The sequence below is a fragment of the Leucoraja erinacea genome, chromosome 33 (genome assembly GCF_028641065.1).
Source record: "Leucoraja erinacea ecotype New England chromosome 33, Leri_hhj_1, whole genome shotgun sequence".
Taxonomy (NCBI): Eukaryota; Metazoa; Chordata; class Chondrichthyes; order Rajiformes; family Rajidae; genus Leucoraja; species Leucoraja erinaceus.
In genome coordinates, this window is record NC_073409.1 from 3107501 (window position 1) to 3128351 (window position 20851).

At 39.5% G+C, this 20851-nt stretch overlaps 1 protein-coding gene and 1 long non-coding RNA gene across 6 annotated transcripts in view; one reads left to right on the forward strand and one right to left on the reverse strand.

Annotated features, from left to right (window-relative positions):
- LOC129712552 (COUP transcription factor 2) overlaps positions 1–3741 on the reverse strand; it is an 11326-nt gene extending 7585 nt beyond the window's left edge. For both annotated transcript variants that reach the window (XM_055661043.1, XM_055661042.1), the window contains exon 1: positions 3265–3741. In XM_055661043.1, coding sequence (XP_055517018.1) covers positions 3265–3478 — 214 coding nt within the window. In that variant the 5' untranslated portion in view covers positions 3479–3741. The remainder of the gene's footprint in view (positions 1–3264) is intronic.
- Positions 1897–20851, forward strand: part of LOC129712553 (uncharacterized) — a 39501-nt gene continuing 20546 nt past the window's right edge. For 2 of the 4 annotated variants that reach the window (XR_008726082.1, XR_008726084.1), the window contains exons 1-2: positions 1897–2543; positions 12213–12328. This is a non-coding gene — a long non-coding RNA (uncharacterized LOC129712553). Of the gene's footprint in view, positions 2544–4848; positions 6706–12212; positions 12329–20851 lie in introns of those variants that run through there. The other 2 variants (XR_008726085.1, XR_008726083.1) reach the window with 2 other exon arrangements.

Sequence of the window (20851 nt, forward strand, 5' to 3'; positions counted from 1 at the left end):
GTCAGTTAATGGAGAAGAATTGTTTCTGTGCGTTCGACAAGGTGACTAGCCTTGGAATAAAACCCCATGAATACTCGAGAGAATCTCATTCATCTGATGAACCATTATTAATTCGGATAAATAACGCGTTAACTTTGAAATACTAAAGAGTGAAAAAGAGCTTTGAAGTATGCGTATAACTGATCAGCTAAATCCATTGTAACATATAGGAAGACTGATATAGACGTGAGGATATGTAGTTATACATCAACATGTCCGAAACTATATGGAAGACGGACGATGCCAGAATTGAGTTGTTCCGATATGATTTTCATCCTTGTCTCCCAATATTAATGGATTTCACCGTATCATGTGTTTATTTTGGGGGAAAATATACATTCTCATTGATGTAACATTAGGTACAGTGGTCATTGTGGACAGACAGTGCTACTCTCTTGGCAATGCTACTAGAGTTAACTCGGATTAACTGGCAGAATTTACCAATATTGTCGTGAGGAATATTCAAACTCACGTAAATTCATTGGTTTTTGGAGTGTCCAGTCGTCTTATAAGATATATTTTATTGCAGCAATTAATACTTCCCGAAAAATCATCTAGTATACTAAATAACTGCATGGAATTGAATTGGTGTGTGTGAAGGAAAATGCATTATTGTCGGACGCTAGATGCTATCAACAATCCGCTCGCGCCCAAAATGTATCTTCACATTTAACGGTACTTTCATTTATAAAAAGTATACAATTTAATACACATGCACTTTAAAGCAGATGTTAGATGCATCCTTTAGCCTTGATATGTCCTTCAAAATTGATATCATCGTATGTGTTACCGGGAATATTCAGAGATTCTTACCCCTGTCGATGCTCGCATTGTTACGCGGTTAATATATAAAATAAGGATTTATACCTGTCCAAGGATATAACGCACACACATGGGAACATTGGATTAAACAGGTGTTTACTTTGAAGTCCAATGGGTAGAATGTTAAATACCGTTACTTGGAGGTACAATTTTCCTCTCTCCTCTCCTCATCTATCACATATCTACCCGAATACACGTAATATTTGGGTACAGTTACCACTGTAGGTAGCTTCCCAGCGATTACTGGCATGTCTTTAAAAAATTACCTCCGTGTTTACTTGGAGGTGAATAACCTCCCTATTCTTGAAATGACCAGTGCACAATTGTACAGCAACTACGCTCATTTGGGTCGGTAAAGACGCAAACACAAACCCTCCCGTTAAGCGGTCCGACACCATATATATTGCAACTTACAGGAACAAGTATGCGTGGTTTTAACTTCATCGGCTTCAATGTGCCTGGCAAAAATATTAATTTAATTTGAGCAGATAGCCGACAGACTGGAGTGCACTGGGCGGTTAGTTTGGGGAAATAGGAAATGAAGGTATTTTGTTAGTATTTAAACTCCAGCGTGTCAATGTTATCTAGCCAAGGAAGCGTGTTGCTAAGCGCTCATTTAAGAGGTGCAGGCAAAAGTTTGAAACACGTTTTTTGGTCCAAAATTGAATCGCTGTTTAGTATTTTTAATAAGGCAGTAAGGATACACTTTATATGATACTGTCAAAAGTAAGTTTGAGTCGTTCCGACAGCAAACTAGAGAGACAATCAGAAACCACTCAGCGGAGTTTAAATAGTTTCCAAGGGATGAAGGTGTATAGGATTTAGTAAATTAATATTGTGTTGCATGCCAACTGTGGCATATTTATTGAAACCTATTTCTACCATGAACTAGATACCACTTATTGTCCAGTTGTTCTCTGATAACCGGCTAAATCTATTGAATTTGAGTTCCCTGTGAATTCACCCTGCCCCCCCCCCCCCCCCCCCCCCCCCCCCCCTCTCTCTTGCTCTTTTCTCCCTCTCCCACCCTCCCTGTCCCTCTCTCTCTACATCTCAACACAATGAATAGGGGAAAGTGGCTCCCATTGTGCCCTGGTGATCTCAAAGTCATTGCAGTTTTTAAGCGGTGACTTGTGGCACTTTGATAACCGCCGGGAGCTGTCAGTGCAGCGGGCTTCTGAAAAATTTACAGTGTTAAATCGCAGCATATGCTGGAGAATTTGTCAAAATCTTGTACAGTATCCGGCTGCCACCTAGCGTATGGAGTGTCGCTGTAGAACTCCGGAGCTGAACAGCCATTCAAAGCGATCTCGGCGCCTCCTCGCTCACAACACGTCCTTTATACCCCGAAAAAAAAAACTTCTGCACCTTTAATATGATTAATTCTTTAGGATTTTTATCTAATTGTTTCGGACGTTGCTGAGCGGGCCTGCGTGATCTCCGTCGCTTTGTTTTGTATAGATCTGCCTCTTCGCTTGGCTTGACTTAAGTGCCAGGAATTGCTCTTATTTCCAAAACAAACCGTTTGCTAATTGACTTTTTTTCCCCCCCTTCTAAAAACGGTTCATCTAAATCAGTAAAGCCAAGAAAAAATGATGCCGGCTCCTCCGGCCCTCAAATAAATAAATATACATTTCCCACACAAAAATCATCAGATGAGTATCTGGATCTAGAGTAAAACGGTGAGTACCAATTTCTAATACACAGTTCAAATTAAATCTGTTGATTGTAGCAACGTTGTACTTGATAGATTTTGCGACGATTCAGTTCTTATTTCTTATATTGAGGGAAAAGTTTTCTTTAATGAGCTCGCCGGCGATATTGAACGTTGTAAATCAAACCACTATAACACAGCAATTTAGCAATGATTGAAAAACAAATCTAATTCATTGAAACACGGGGTTAGAGGCGCTGGGATTTTTGCCTACACGGCTGGAACCCGGTTTAGAAAGATTACAACCCCCTCGGTTTATTTCGGGGTTGGCGAGTATGCTTATTTCTGCTGGTTATTTTGCATATTTACCAATATTACACTGACGTGCAGCACTGTTCAATTGGTTTTCCGACCGGTGCTGTCCATTTGGAAACACGTATATTATCTACCCGGAGCGTTAGAACTGAGCGCTGGATAATCAAAATAGTCCAAAAGGGAACCCGACCTGGATTTAATGATTTTTTGCCATTAAACCTAGAACTAATTAATGCAAAACTTTAATGGTTTTAACGGATATTCAATAGGCCACAGATTAGAAATATGTGTCGAAATTCAAAACCTGCTTCGTGTCAAAAGAATATAGATTAATTAACACAGGTGTTTAAGAACGATAATGTTTTGAGCAAGAAAAACGTATTTTCCCCTCGATTAAGTAAATAAAAGTACAAATATATTTATTAAAAACATACCAAACATCATTGCTTGCAACTGTCTTTGTTCAGTGTCCGAAATTATTTGCATCGTGAAGGATTGCAGACTCCGCTGGACACAGGAAGTTGTGAATCTTGGCGGAACCGCGTTGGAAAGTACTGAGTGAGATGAATCTTTTTTTTTCTGGCAGGTGAACTGAAGGAGGGCTAGTCTCCTCCTCACCTGATCAATTTGCCTATTGAAGAGAATCATTCATTTAATCGACCGTCATCTGTTTGCACAACCGATAGTGTAAACTGATAAATAAAAACAAGGTGGCCTTTGGCGAGAGGGAGAGAGAGAGAGAGGCTGATATAAATATTCAGAAAAAACAGGGAAGTACTTTCGATTTGCAATTTAACTTTCGCTCAGTCTTTACGTTTAAACTTTATGGGCCTATCGATAATCGCTGAGCTGCGGAAAAGTGCAGTGGAACGCGATGTGCGCCTTTTAAACCCCCGAGCCACTAATACCAATGTCCTGCGCAAATTTGCTCTGGTCAGTTGGGGTTTGTAAAAGTTTCCGATATATGGTCTTTTTTTTTGGGGGGGGGGGGGGGGTGAAGGGGTGGGGGGGGGGGGGTGGGGGTTGGGTGAAGGTGATGGAAGGCCAAACAGACATGTCTCAGTTGAAAACAAGAAATACGCTGAGACTATTTCAATAAGACAAGGAGAGGAGGGAATTTAAAAAATAAATAACCATCAACTCCCTAATCACCCCCCCCCCCCCTCTACCCGTCGCCTATAGTGGCTGATTTGTGTGGTTTCTGGAGTTTTAGTGAACTTTATGTCAAAGTTAATTTATTCTTGCTATGTTTCTCTTATGAAGTTGTTTCAGACCAGGGGTATAAAAGTGAGTCATTCTCCCAAAGATTTTAAAACCCCGCCCTACCCCATCAACGCCTTGCAGAAGAGTAAATCATTATTTGAGATTTGACGAGATCCGGTGATGGTTTGTGTCTAGTGTAAAATTATCTCCGTGTTTTCCAAAAGGGTATCTGTAGCTGGTGGGGAATCCGTCCAGCCCCAGGCCTTTGTCTTGGCCGAGTTGAGAGGGGATTGTGTGTGAGTCGTGTGAAAAGGACGGCCAGGGTCGCTTCAGATCGATTTTTATTTGTCCCCTCTGTCTTTTCGGATCAGCGCCCTTCAATGGACACATAGGCGCTCTTTCAAGAGAAAAATCTTGTGCAACATTTCTGGCCTGATTGCAGCTCACCCTCCGGATTCTGGGGTTGGAATCTGCTGCAATTAAACCATTAAGTACATGTGCACTTCCAAATCTTGCCAGTATTAGCCGCTCCACCACTTTTCCACACAGCCACTTCCAATGGCACAATAGATATCTCAAGCCACTCATCACATAGCCATTTCTGCTGGACATTATTATATACCTATAGCATATACGGACAGCACAGTGCTTTTAAAAACTAATATTAGTGTGTTCAGAGGATGGAAGTTATAAGTAAAATTGTCAAACGAAGGGGAACAATTTAAAGTATATTGAATATAAATCTTAACGTCAATATGGAACACTGGTTTAATTGTTGATAATATGACCACTGCTTATTTTGAAGGTGTTTCCTGTCTCTATACCTAACTGTGTTAAATGTGTGTAACACTGAATTTTTTCTTTGGCTTGAGGTTAGATTGTGATAAGGCCAATTATACGTGAAACGTATTTTTTTTTCTTTACTACGAAGCTAGAACGTATTTCATTTAACCAAAACGGTTCGTTTGAGCCAAAAATAATGTTAAATATACGGAGTTAATACTTTAAATTTTCTTTAAAGTCACCAGCGACTGAATGTATGGAATCCGGCGCAACATGTAACACATTCAATAATATAAGGTGGTTGCCAATGAGAGAACACACCAGGGCTGTTTGATAATGAAAATCAACATTAACAGCGCTGCAGTGGATATGAAATGATGTCTCTTTAATTCCTAAGATGATTTTCAGCAGTCAGAATAATGACAGATGTGCGAACTTTATTCAATAGCGAGATTTTCAATGGTGAAAAATTACCTTTGGTAAATAAACAATTTTAATAGCCAAATGCAGCATTGGCAGAAATAAACTCTACACGATTTTATTTACTGGCCAATGCATAGTCCTTGGAGTGCAGGACACCACTAAAACTGGGATCATTACCAATAGGTACTTGGAGAAAGCTAATAGGTAGTAATGTGTAGTGTCGCTTTGATAAGATGCACACATTTTTTTTCATGAATGGAAAGTTGATGATAACAAGGCAAACGGTTTATGATATATCGTGCCGCACTGAAGGCTTATTGGCGTGACTCAGGGGTTGAGGCGAGAAGAAATGAATGTTAACCGAGGAACAGAAAGAAAGAACAAGGCTTGAAAGGTACACCGTGGAGAAGAGTAGACAATGGTTGTCTACAGATTACAACATGCCGCCTATTGGGTCTTGTATCGATTGGGAGGGATGCTGAGGATGTCACCACACTAAATATTTACTGATCACACACAAATAACACGGGCATATCGATTGTTTTTCGCTGGTGAGAACGGCGCAAAGGGGGTAAATCATTGTGTGTAAAGAGAGGTTTTAAAAGGCATGTTTCAGATGTGGGGATAAAAGATAAAAAGAGGTGCGGGAATCAATAGACACTGATTATGAAGCGATTCTTGACTGTGGGGGTGAGGTGGAGGACCAGGACTAACACTGAGATTTCATTGTAAAATTATGGAAAGGCAGGAAAGAGATGGCGAGGGACGAGGCGTCCACGGAAGGTTCGGGGATTTGAACATCTAACTAGTTTGCCTTGGATGCTGTTGCTAAATGCACGATCCATTATATACCGCCCTATATGAATACAGTATATCCATACATTCCAATGCATTCCACGGATAAATACGAAGTGTCACAACATTGATGTAAACATAAACACTTTAGAAAAAAAACCGACATGACTGCTGAAGCAAATCCAGACAACATTTTAAGCAAATTGAGACTCCGTCTATATTTAGCTGTAAAGCTGTATAGAACCAAAAAGGCAAACTGCATCCCGAGGTATCTGGGAAAGTCTAATTAGCGATTTGCAGAGTGTCATCTCCTGTTTTGCACTCCCTGGAGATGAAGTGCGAGCTGCAGGTGGAAGATGATGATGGTGTGTGCGTTTTGTGTGAGAGGGAAAATGCATTTCCTCTCACCTTCCAGCGAGCAGTCCCGCGCCAAGGCTAGGATAGGCACCTCTGACCCCGGGCCTCACGCTGCTGCCCCGATTAACCCATCCAGGCCCAAGATATAACAAAGATTAACCAGGCTAATGAACACGCTAAAAATAAACTGATCGAGTTTGAAGGCTGGGCGGAAAGATTTAGAGTAAGCGAGAATGTAGCTAGAATCTGATTGATGTTTAACTGGATGCCTGATAGAGAACCAGTGGTGGTCTCTCATCATCTTCTTCTTTGAGGTATGGTTTATTGGGAAAATATAGGATTAACATATGTTTTAAACTGAAGGATCATATTGCATTTGGAGTTTCGGTCATAGTTTATTATGCATGAGCTCAAGTGAACTCCCAAGTTGTTAAAGTTATTAACTTTTTACTGCGTTATTTTTGCAACAACTAAATTCACAACAAACCCTCTTCTCTCTTGCACCCCCCAACAACCCCCCCTCCCCTCGTCTCCCCACGATTTATTGTACTTCATTTCCAGAGTCCACTTTTTAAAAAAAAATAAACCTCCACACCATACATAGCAACAATATATATATATATATTATTGGTAATATTTGGCGATTGTTCTTAATTCAATTCCATACCGAACATATAAATGCAGCCGAACACACACACACACACACACGGCGCATTTTACGTTGCACAATAAATGATGTTGAAAGGTAGCAGGGGAATGTGATCGATACATGAAGGCACTAGAAACAAACAGTAAACAAGAGCTGTCAGCGGGGATTGTCAGAAATATGATTTGCGGCAGAGGAAAGTGAGAGTTTGGTTAACAAAGTGATATATATTCTGAGGACTGAGCATAGGTTTAAGTACAGAAGATAAAATTAGTATATTTGTGCAGTGAGTGCCTATCCAGACTATTCACATCTTGACAATGGTAATCAACATAGTAAACTTTAAAAAAAAAACTCCTGCAAAACCTTTTCTTTAACTTTCCTAGTTGCTTCTAAACTACTGCAGACACGATTTGTGTTACTGATGTAAACCAATTTGTCACTGTCCACTTTAATTATTGGGGAAACGCCATGTTTCTACAGTGTTTTTGCTCTTAATGTATTGGTATGGGTTTTACGTGTATCCCCGGATAGCTGTGCGCCGGACAACTTTATCTCTCGACACCTCTCATGCAACTTTTTCCCCCTCCCAAACCCCTAAAACCCAAAATTGTATTAATCGAGAATTCAGATCTCAGTGAAGTATTAAATAAGTCATCAGTCTCTCGTTTGCCCCAGCTCCCCACTTTCAGCACAACTGCTAATAATGGTGCAATGAATATATCCCTCCCATTCATTACTCAATCAGTGGGACTTTCTCCCCTTGCTTGCATCACTTTTCATCTCATTGATAACTCAGTCTTCCATTGTCCATCCCAAGACACGGTTTCGCCATTCTTCCATTGCTGCTTGTGTTAAATCTGAACCCAAATGCTGGTCATTTTCTTTAAATTCTGTTTTACTAATCTGAAAGATCTTGGACAATGTGCATTTATTTTTAACCCAATAACCACATTGTTTATACAAGGTGTAGTGGTCGTTTACACCTGATATCTGGTTTGAATTTCTGCAAAATCACTGTAGTTTTAACTGTCATTCGACTTGGATGCTTTAACTTTCACGTTTCTCGCGTGTGTGTATGTTTGTGTTTTTTTTTTGCATTCCTTCCATAAACACTTTGTTGTTCATTTAAAGGTGCAGGTTAGACCCTCTCCTCCCCACCCCCCTCACCTTCCCTATCTGTCTCTCTGCCCCCAGGGCCAATCTGAGTACACGGAGCCAGTAGATTGCTTTCAGAGGTTTGGCTCAGCAATGATGGATTGCCGTGTCAATTTAACCGGCGAAGGATTAATTTGTTTCAATGATTTCTCTTTAGGCAGAACGCCAGGATTTTTCTATCTCTTCCTTTCCCCTTCCCTCTTCTCTTCACAACCAAAGTGGATGTAGTTTGTTAGGGTGATAATAGTGAGAGATAAGTCTGACTGCCGTGCCGTGACATTGTAATAGGGTTGCTCGCCGATTCCCCGTCTAGAATGACTGCTATCCGGTTGCAACGTGAAGACTCGCATTTATTGTGTGTTTGATGCTATTTTTCATAATTCAGAGCTAAGCAGTTCTCATAACACCAATTAACACAGCAGAGACAAGATCAGACATTTTACAGTTTTGTATTTCATTCTGTATTTCCAAAATATCCTAACCCCCCAGAAAGGATCCCAGACCCACCTCACTGCACAGTTTGAGCCAGCGGAACAACGTGCTGGTGAATGCAACTCTCTTTTTCTCTCTCTAAGGAAGACCCAGTTTTGCTCTTTGGAAGAAGATAATGGCTGAAGTTTTCGGTCACCTTCCATTCACCAGTTCTCGGCAAACACAGAACCGCGACTCTCCCCACCTCCTTCATACTCCAAAGACAACTTGATCCAAACGCATGGAATTGGATTGTCGAAATGTTCCCATCTCCATATTTATTACAATTGATGCGATTTATTACATTGCTCACCAGTTACATGGTAACTAATTATCGACATCATAACACCTCGTAATGACTTTAGCTTGTTTTTTTGTTGTTGCATTTTCTACAATTATATTCCCATCGTCTCCCCAATCCTTAGTGACTGGCCCTCTATGATTGGAATTTATATTGTCATAAGAAAAAAAAATATTCCGGGTGAGATAGAATGGTAGCACTGACCACTTCGAATAGAATAGGTTTTAGATTCGATTACATGTGCCATCTCTTCCGAGTTGTTCAAAATAACCAGTCTGGGGTAGAATCTCCCTTCTATCCTGGATGACAATTTAGATGTTAGTGCATCACATGGCGCAAATAGCTGTGGACTCCTATCGAAAACTTGCTGAAGAAGATTAATAGGACTCGTCAGAGCTATGAAAGCACAGCTTTGCAGTAAATTTATGCTCCAGGAAGATAAATTGCTGATGAAGATTTTAGTTATCAAACATCTCAAGTCCTCAGATACTGGATTTAATTAGTATTTTTTTCTCTCTCTCTCTCCCCAAAATCAGAAATTATGTTATGCGCGAATCAGTTTCCTTAGATAATTAAAACGTGTATTTTTCAACGTGGATCCATTTGGCTTTTTTTTTAAATTTCAGGCAAACTTTGCATTTATGTCTAAAGGACAAACAGCGCTGCCTTATTTGAAATATTATGCCTACCCTCTAATTCTTAGCGAACATTATTCAAATCGCTGATTTATGATCAATAGCAGCCGACAGGAATGCGTGTACAGTATAACTACTTTCCTTCTTCAGTGATGGAAATCGCTGTAAGAGGAAGGTATAACATATCCTTCATGGCAAGAGTATAGGGACCACAATAAAAAGCCGGCGGTGAAGTGGGAAGCGGAATAACAAGTTTACTTATGCAATGTAGTAATCGATGTATCACAGAACTGGCTGTCACCTTTTTCGCATCTCCTGTGAACCTATTTTTCTCCTCGGTATCTCTCTCAGAACTTGCAGTCCAGTTCCCGATCACGTTTCCCCCACTTGGAGCAGTTTGATATTTCAAAGTAATTAGAATTGTTTCGTGATTGCCGCCTGATATTTAAGCGAGCTGGGGTTTTGGGCGTTTGAGAAAGGGAAGGCTGGGAGCTAAAGACACTTGACGAATATATCGCCCGGCGGGAAGATAAAAGAAAAGTTACTTTAATGTAGCTGCGCTGTGAATTTTGTGAACAGTTATTGATTCACTGACAGGCAGTAAATTTGCTGTGTTGGAAACTGCTGTTTTCAGCTCCGTATTTTCGACCCTTCAATTTAGAGTCAAACTCCATAACTTGTGTTTTAACATGTGTAGAGATGTGGGAACAAGGACAACAAAGTTGTTTTTCACGCACGGTTGTACCTCAAAACACTTCCCTTGCAATTGCGCATCTCCAAACTTAGATTGTGAAAAGGAAGGGAAAATAGGAGATCTTTGCAATATCAATTTCAATAGAAAATGTGATTTATATCTCGGTGCGTGAGTTTTATTTCTTAACAGAATGTTTTTAATAAATACTGTATCTGTGGCTGTAAAACTGGCACCCAATATTATGTAACAGAGAAGGTGATTTAACAGTACTTTTATTCATAATGGTGAAATCCGATACTTCATTGCGGACTGAGCCTTGTATGCGATGGTTCGTTTTGACTATGCCTCGTTGAACCTCGAAACACATATCCCTTTTCGCTGCTAATAAACTCGCAAATTGTCAAATCTGTTTTGACCAAGACCTGCGGGAAGTGTAAGAAATTGAAGCAGGCCATTCGGCCCTTCTGTGGATGCCTTACTATTCAATAAGACCAGGGCTGGTCTTTTACCTCAGCGGCGCTTTCCTGCATCAACCCCATTGCCCTCATTACTTTAAAAAAATCTGTCATTGTAATATATGTTAAGAATATTTCAGTGTCATTAAAATAGTTGAACATATTATGCCTACACCTTCAATAGACCATACCACATCTACTATTGAATTAAATAGGAATGAAAATGTTAATAGTTTATCAATATGTACGTGTGCCATAATTATGACATGCCTATAGTTTAGTAGGGGGAGGAATGAACCTATTTGGGTTTTAAGACTGCTGTTGTCATCATTTATCATATAAATACACAAGAATGGAAAATGTGGATGCAAAGAGTGAAATGTCCTGTTAAATTATTGGATATAAATGATTGTTCCCTCAGTCAAGATGTTACACATGGAGTCTAGCACCAGGTGCAATGCCATAGCTCAGAGTTTAGATCATGAGTGTGAGGCCAAATGAGTCACTAAAACCAAGAAAACCTCTCTGCGTGTGTTTTGTGCAACTCCATTGGAACAATAGGCAAATTGATGGTCTCAATTGTGTAGGAAGGAACTGCAGATGCTGGTTTAAACCGAAGATAGACACATTAAAGCTGGAGTAACTCAGCAGGTCTGGCAGCATCTCTGGAGAGAAGGAACAGGGTGACGTTTCAGATCAAGACCCTTCATCTGAAGAATCTTTGATTGTCTCAATTACATTGCAATGAACTACAATGCTGTGGGATGACTGAATCTCCCACAAAATAACAATTTTGCATTCAAATTAACCATTTGAAAAACATCTTCTCAGGATTTTGTTCTTGAGAAAAAAAGGATCTTCCATTCTAGTTTATGTAATATCTGGTGGAAATGTCAACTTAAATTTCCTAAAACACTCGTAGATTTTAATTAATTAATTCAAGATAGACGGCGTCTGTAATTAAAATCTATTATTAAAATATTATTGTTGATATTAGTAATAATATAATAATAATGTCAATGGATTTAATAATAATAATAATAATAATAATAATAATACTAATAATAATAATAATAGTGAAAATAATAAAATGTATTCTTATCGTTCTAAGTGTTTATTCTGTCCAATATCAGATTATCTGATCAACTTCAGTCAGTTTGGATACAATACCAAAATTGTTCATACTCTTATGTACAACATTAGAGGGCATTTCACCTGTGTGAAAAAGTCTTTCCATTCTCATTTAGGCAACGTGGGGGCAATGTCAATATGTCACCAGAGGCCATAGATTTAATCAATTGTCCTTTTGAATTGTTAAATTTCAGTTTGAAAATTTCACTCATGGGATTATTATTCTATCTGGGTTTTTTTTTTTTTAGCATTTGAAAGACACATGGTTAACCATAGAAACTGTTGCAGCAACGCTAAATTTCATGTGGTTTTATATGTTTGTATTCATAGATCAAACGACAGACAGAATGCATTCCTGACCCTGTTTCATTGCATGCATCTGCAAAATCTATGAACATTAAATGTCCAGTAGAATTTCCCACGTGCATTAGTGGATGAAATAACAGGTTGGTTTACAATTAACTTTCAACCACAAGGCGAGTATTTAATTAAAAGTCAAACATGCAATTATTTAATAAGTTCTGAAATAATTATATTGCTTGTAAAATTGTGTTTTTGATAATCTGCATTGGTGCAGGGTATAAGTTTCAAGAATAGTTGATATTTCAAGCAAGCAGATTGTGCTTCGAATCCAAATAATAATGTTTCTAAACTATGTGCAGATCATGTAATGGAAAAATACAATTTGATGAATTTAATTACGACTTGAACCCATGGCTAAATGTTTGAATTAATGGCACTAGTAGCATTTTCCATTGAAATACAATTAAAATATATTGAGTGTAGGAAGGAACTGCGGATGCTGGTTTAAACCGAAGATTGACGCAAAAAGCAGGAGTAACTCAATGGGTCAGAGAGCATCTCTGGAGAAAAGGAATGGGTGACGTTTCGGGTTGAGACCCTTCTACAGCCTGAGAGTCAGGGAAAAGCCAAGAAGAGAAATAGACGGTATCTGTATTAATTTTTGGACATAAATGCACCTTTGTGAAATCATAACATTCGGGCGATATTATCGAACCTGAGTCCAGGAATATATGTGGAGTACCAAGTTTATTTCATGTCACCTCTAATCATAATTTTGTAACATTTTGATTCAGTTTGCACTTCTTACGGTTTGCAATTCTGAATTGATAAAGATGAGCCCAAGTGTAATCAGACAACTCCTCGTGAGCAGTTCTGCTGAAGCCTCATCAGGAACAAAGCTAAGTGAAAAGATGTCAGTTGATATTTCATTGAAAGAACATTCCTGCTCATGCTATAATCAGTAATTAAAATGATGGTTTAAACACACCTTGCCTCTGCAGAGATCTCACGGGTAAAGGGTATATTCAACATTTCAAAAGCTACTTAGAAACCCATCTGATTTCGCTCTTCAATATAAACTAACAAAAATGATTTGCCTTGAATAATTATGTAAAACATCGCATAGCTTTATTATAGAACAGTTTGAGCCAGTTGCTATCTCTTTCTATAGATCAATGAAAACCTGTTTAAATCCTTAGTGAATACACAGTAAGAAATTCAATACATTCTCATATATCTTGGCATATTTTGCAATGTAAATAGATGCCATCACTATCGGGGAAAGAAGCAGTAAATATCAAAGAAAATACTTGACGGTTTAAACACAAACCACATTTTAAGTGTTCAACATTGACTTCAATCCAGCTGGATCTGCTGCTTTATTTTACCAGATGCTCCAGTATATGTTTCTGGGGCTTTGCCTTATCCTCCAGTTTGTTTAACATATGGACTTTGTTGCCATTCATCTTTTTTGTACTCTTTAAACAACTTGGAATCATCAGATTACATGTTCCAGACATATTGGATTTTACAGTGTCCATCAGCCTACTGTAATGGCCGTCACATCCAACATTGGCCATGGCACAGTGAGAGGTCCCTTGGAAGTGTCAGAAATGTTGCCAAGTAATTTTCAACGAATAGTGAAAGGCCTGGATAGAGAGGATGTTGAGCAGATGTTTCCACCAGTGGAAGAGTCTAGGACCAGAGGGCACAGCCTCAGAATAAAAGGATGTACTTTTAGAAAGTAGATGAGGAGGAATTTCTATAGTCAGAGGGTCGTGAATCTGTGGAATTCATTGCCATAGACAGCTGCGGAGGCCAAGTCATTGTGTATTTTTAAAGCGGAGATTGACAGATTCTTGACCAGTAAGCGTGTCAAAAGTTATGGGGAGAAGGCAGGAGAATGGGGTTGAGAGGGGATGATAGATCAGCCATGGTTGAATGGCAGAAGAGACTCAATGGCCTAATTCTGCTCCTATGGATTATGGGTTTCGGTGTCAGAAAATATTAGTTCTCGAAATAGTTCTCTAACTATGGGCCCAATGTCATTTGCTGCTTTCCTTCTGTCAATTAAAAATTGTGTTTTTGCTAATCTGCAAAGGTGCAGGATATATATTTCAAGAATAGATGATATTTCAAGCAAGCAGACTGTGCTTCAAATCCAAATAATAATGTTTCTTAACCATGTACAGATCATATAATGGCAAAATACAGTGTGACATCTTTAATTATAACTTGAATCCATGGCTAAATGTTTGAATTGGTGTCATTAGTAACATTCAAGACAATGTTAGGTGTCCTTTAGTTTATTTATCAGCATCTGCAAATGTTTGTTTCTACATTTTGTCAGCTCCACTGCAAAACATTCCTCAAGCTATGCCTACTTTGAAGAAGTTCTCCCCCCCCCTTGGACTGGAGTTTGGTGAGACCCTCTCTCATTGCTTCTCTGCTCTCATTCCTGCTTCTCTCCAGCTCCACAAACATGTTGTAGCCAGGTCTCACCACCACAGACAATCCACAACTCTTCAAACAGAGCTTGAAGAAGGATCTGGTCCTAAAACATCACCTCTTCCTTTTCTCCAGAGATGCTGCCTGTCCCGCAGAGTTACTCCGGCACTCTGTGTCTATCCACAACTCTTCAAAACCCCTCTCGCTCCTTCATTCAATTCTTGTCTGTGGCCTTTGCTCCAACCAGCTGCCTATCAAATCCATCCTCCCTCACCTGTGTCCTCCCTTACCAGCCACTCTTCCCTTTTCCAGCTTTCTTCTCCCCCTTGCCCCAAAATATCAGTCTGAAGAAGGCTCTTGACCTGAAACGTCACCTATCCATATTCCCCAGTGATGCTGCCTGACCTGCTGATTACTCCAGCACTGTGTTCTACTGTGTATTAACTCCCTTCTACAATTCTTTGTCTTTATTATATGCCTTTCTACAGTCTTCTGAATCACCTGCCCTGATGAATTTAGCAGGATATTTCCTTTTTACGGTGTTTTACTTTGACCACACCATTTGATTACCATGCAAAACAGGAAATATAGAACTGATAATAACAAACCTTGTATTGTGGATCCATGGCCATAGAAATCAGACTCAACTTACATTTGGGCTGATCCCCTTCCTCAAATAAGTGCTTGTACTCCTTGGCTGTTCATGTGTATCTGGGCCTGATTTTGGAGCCCATATCAAAGGTGCATCAGACTGGTAGAATTGGTCCACAAAATCTGGATGGTATCAAAGTTTTGTGCAAGATAGTCCTGGAATATTTATGACAAATCTTATTAAAAGGCCAATGTTAAAGGGTTGGGAGTGGAGAGACAGGTTGTTGGAGCTTTGCCATCTATGAACGTTAGCGCCTTTTCAAGTCAAGTCAAGTCATCACTATTATTTCTATAGCGAATCATTGACCAAAGTGCTCTACATTGGTGGAGGTACTAACGTTATACAACAGTGGGTCATGGATTAAGTACATACATAAATACAGACATATAGCCCTCCCTCAGAGGACGTCAAGAAAGGCTTGAGAGTAAAGATGAGTTTTGATGGGAAGAGGGATGCTGTTCCCTTTGAATGTTTCTGAAGAAGGGTCCTGACCTGAAAGGTTACCTGTGCATTCCCTTCGAAGATGCTTTGAAGATTCCCTTCGAAGACGCTACCTGGCCCGCTGAGTTCCTCCATCACTTTGTGCTTTGATCAAGATTCCAGCAGCAGCAGCTTCTTGTGTCTCCATTTTGCTGCTCTACTGCAAAAGAGTAGTGCAACTTTGACAAAGTTCTCCTCCTCACTTCGAAGAGAGTTATGTCATAGAGAGTCACACTGTATGGAAACAGGCCCTGTTCTTCGAAATCCTCCCTCACAGTTTCCCTTCTAAGTTTCCCACTGCTCTTCTGCTTTTCAACCACGTTCTGACATCACTGAAGAAGGGTTCCAGCCTGAAATGGTATCACTTCAATCCCTGCCTGATCTCTGAATTCCTCCAGCAATTAGTGTTTTGATATATTAAATATGATTGCAATTGAATTAAATAATTAGAAATACCATCAACTATCAAATATCTAAACTAAATATTTAGAACACATAAAATTACTTGAAACTAATAGGGAATATTAAATTAAAACAAAGTAACGAAAATAGATTCTAACTTTTATTTTTCTTATCTGCTGAACAACAGATCTGGAATCCCCATTCAAATCATTGGAGTGTCAGATCTTGCAAAGGGTCTGAGAATGCGGACCCCAGTGAAAATCTCGGCAAGATAGTGGTCGGCCAAAGGGGATAAATATGGGGGGTTAGGAGAGGGGAAGTCAGTGGAGGGTAGAACCAAAAAGAATCTGTCAGTCCCACTCTGCATAAGCTTTGTTTGAATAGATGAATGCAGAGGTTTTCTTCAGTGTTGTAGGTCACAGCCAGCAAGACTTGGCCCATTGGTTTTACAACAATAGCAACAGCAACGTGCACTTGTGTAGTGGGTTCATAGCTGAAACTGAAGACATTTCCAAGGCACTTGAGGGGAATTTATTAGAAATCCAACCAAAAAAACCTACTAGGTAACTAGAAACATATTCATCAAGCCAGATTGCAAGGAGGTGGAGAAAGAGAGATCCAGGGGGAGAAAATTGGAGTTATGAACGTAGATAGCTAAATGCTGGCCAGCCAAGTGTGGAATAAAAGAAAATGGAGGAACGCAGAGATTGGGGAAAAATTAAGTGGGATAATTGGATAAACAGAACTTTCATTGATCGGTATGTAGTTGGTAATGAGAAGAAAGGTAAGCTTACCTTAGCTTTGTTTAGAAATACAGCATGGAAACCGGCCCTTCAGCTCACCGAGTCGATGCCAACCATCCAAACACCCGTTCAAACTAGTTATATGTCCTCCACACTAGGGACAGGTTACAGAAGCCGAATAACCTTGGCGTGACCACTAACTAAACAATAGTTTAGACAAACAGAAATCCTACCATCTCTTAATTTCAAACATTGAAAACTTTTTCAGAAACTCAAATTGTCAAAAGAACAACATCTATGTACTTTCAAAATAGCTTAGAGAGATCTGCCATATATGGCAAATATTGATACACGCCTAATACATTTAATATACAGCACGATTTCCTAATATTTCCTATTATGATGAAAATATGGATTATTTTCTTATCCACATATCTAGCAAGAAATTACTTCAGAGTTTCAGGAGTCAAGAGTGTACTGTCATTTGTACCAACAATAACATTCTTATTTGCTGCTGTGTAACAGGTCTATTCATGCAATACACACAGATAATAGATAATAAACAAAAAAAGTCAATAAATAAATAACTGTAATACTAGCACAACACAAAAAAACAAAGCCCAGAGTGCAACCAAAGACAGTCCATAGACATCCATAGTTGCTGATGTTGATGTTGTGTGGTGTTCAAGAGCCTGATAGTTCTTGGAAAGAAGCCGTTCTTGAACCTGGAGGTCATAGTTTTCAGGCTCCTGTACCTTCTTCTCGATGGCAGGAGTGAAATGTGAGTGTGGCCAGGCTAGTGTGGGTTTTTGATGATATTGGTTGCCTTTATGAGGTAGTGCCTCCTGTACATCCCACTGAAGGTAGGGATATCAGTATCTGTGATGGGGCTGGGCAATGTCTATCACTGTCTGCAATCTCCTTCATTCCAGGGCATTCATGCTGTTGAACTATGTTGTGATACAATTAGCCCATAACCAATTTCAACAATTGAGTATAGTTGACTTTAGTTTATTGCCATATGTACCAAGATACAGTGGAAAGCTTTTTTTGCATGCTAACCAGTCATATATGATTACCATCAAGCCAAGCACGGTGTACAGATACATGATAAAGGGAATAACATGAGTAACTTCAGTTCCACTGGAGTTAACCTTGCATTGGTTTTAGTAGATTATCATTAAATGCCCACTCCATTTTGCCAGAGTAGTCATCGAAAACTATGAGGGAAACTAAAGTACAAGGCATTATTTACGTTAGTTCTTTTCTGTGTTGTCAGATAACTGCTGTAATCTTCAAACAACAAAGATCGAGAATAAACATCACCTAACCATCTTGCCTTTAAGCAATTAAATTTTCATATGCAATTGTCTACATGACTGAGATTTCTCAGAGAAAAATGCAATGTGCTAATATATTGAGTCTGAAGGGTTTGTTTGGTGAATGTTCCAGACAATTTGAGTTCTAACACAAACAAACTAATTTGATTGTTTAAGGGTATTAGATGCTGGCTTATTTAAACCTCCTGCAGTTCTTCCACATTACGAGCTTCAGTTTCTTTTGTAGCTCAGAACTTTCAAGTTTCGTCAGATGTGTATTGTATTGTAGAACTGCTATCAAAATATTTTGTTAACAAAGGCTTCACAACATGGTCACAGGTTTCCAGTACCATTTATAAAACAGTCTTTTTTTTTTAACTTTCTAGCAAGGCACTTACTGTAAAAATGAAAAACTAAGGGAAACAGGCTTAGTTAAAGAAGGTCCCAAAGCCAGAAAAGTTATAGAATTAAACATAAAATAATAAATATTACATTTTTTTCCATCTTGCTGATGACGATATTTGAAGCTTGGAAATTGGATGAATATCTTTCCCAATATCCCAGATAAGCCAATCTTTTCAGTACAAGTTAATATGCTGATTTATTATTAATCTGCAGACCAATTATAATTCATGTATGTAAAGACAGACAAATATGGTTTCATAAATGCTTTTCCATGCAAGTAACATTTCATTGCTTTGACATTTTATTCACAAAATTTAAACGTGTATTTTGCCTTTGCCGCTAGCTGTAATATATCTCTCTTTTAGAGTCTGCCAAGTTAAGTGGAATTTATTGTCTGGACATGGGCATGTTGAGGTACAGGTACAATGGAAACCTTCCTTGCAGCCACATACAGGCAAACAGCCTCAGACAACACACAAGACTGTGAAAAGAACAAAACTCACTAATGCAAAACAAGACATTAGTGAAAAACACAATTGGAAAAAAAGTACATAGATGTTTAAGAGATGGTCCATAGTGCTCTGTTGCTGAGGTAGGATTAGGGTCGTGCAGAACAGTTCAAGAGACTGAGGGCTTTGGGAAAGTAGCACTTAGTTTAATTTAGTTTAGAGATACAACACGGAAACAGGCCCTTTGCTCCACCGAGCCCGCGCCGACCAGCGATCCCCGCACGCTAACATTATCCTACGAGGGACAATTTACAACCTTTACCGAAGCCAATTAACTTACAAGCCTGTATGTCTTTGGAGTGTGGGAGGAAACCGGAGCAGCTGGGGTCACGTGGAGAATGTAAAACTCCGTACAAACAGCGCCCATAATCAGAATCGAACCTGGGTCTCTGGCGCTATAAGGTGGCAACTCTACCGCTGCACCACTCTGTCACCCCGAACCAGGTGGTGTGAGACTTCAGACTTCTGTACCACCTGCCTCATGGTAGCAGTGAGAAGAGGGCATTGCCACAGATGGTGGGATTCCTCGATGATAAATGCTACCTCTTGAGGCAGTTCCTCAAGTAGATGTTGTCCATGATGGGGCTGGCTGTGTCCATAATGGAGCATTTTTCCTAGCTGTTATCAGCCAACTGAACCATCTACCCCAACTAGAGAGAGGTCCTGAACTGATATCTACCTCATCGGAGACCCTGGGATTATCTTTGATCAGACTTTACTGGCTTTACCTTGCACTAAATGTTATTCCCTTATCATGTATCTGTACACTGTGGACGGCTCGATTATAATAATGTATTGTCTTTCACAAGTTCACAAATTATAGGAGTAAAATGAAGCCATTCGGCCCATCAAGTCCACGATGATCAGCCATGATCACATTGAATGGCGGTGCTGGCTCGAAGGGCCAAATTGCCTACTCCTGCACCTATTGTCTATTGTCTATTGCTATTCAATCATGGCTGATCTCTGCCTCTTAATCCCATTTTACTGTCTTCTCCCCATAACCCCTGACACCCGTTCCAGTCTCCCCGCTGACTGGTTAGCACGTAACAAAAGCTTTTCACTGTACCTCGATACAGGTGACAATAGACTAAATTCAAACAGGCTGAGCCCACCTCTCCCTGCACCTCTTGCGTTCTGGTGCTTTGGAATTGTCTTATCTGGCCGTGATGCAATGAACCAGGCAGGATGTTTTCTACAGCCCACCTGAAGAAGTTTGTTGAAGTATTCAAATCTCTTTAAACTTCTAAGTAGAGTCACCGGTCCACCTTCACTTCATTTTACACGTGGTTTTTCTTAAAGAAGGAACTGCAGATGCTGGAAAATCGAAGGTACACAAAAATGCTGGAGAAACTCAGCGGGTGCAGCAGCATCTATGGAGTGAAGGAGATAGGCAAATTCTCCTTTGCTCCATAGATGCTGCTGCCCCCGCTGAGTTTCTCCAGCATTTTTGTGTACCCTAGTGGTTTTTCTTACCTGCATCACTCTGCAACAGTTAATTTGCCATGAGTATGCACAGATGTGACATGTGGCCTCAAATGTCACTGGTGGAAATGATTTATCTTCACACCTGTAAGAATAGAATAGAATAGAATAGTTTCTTTATTGTCATTGTAACATGAACCATGTACAACAAAATTAAAAAATGTCAGCCAGTCAGTGCACCATTCAAACATTTCTAAAAGCTAACGATACATACAAGATAAAA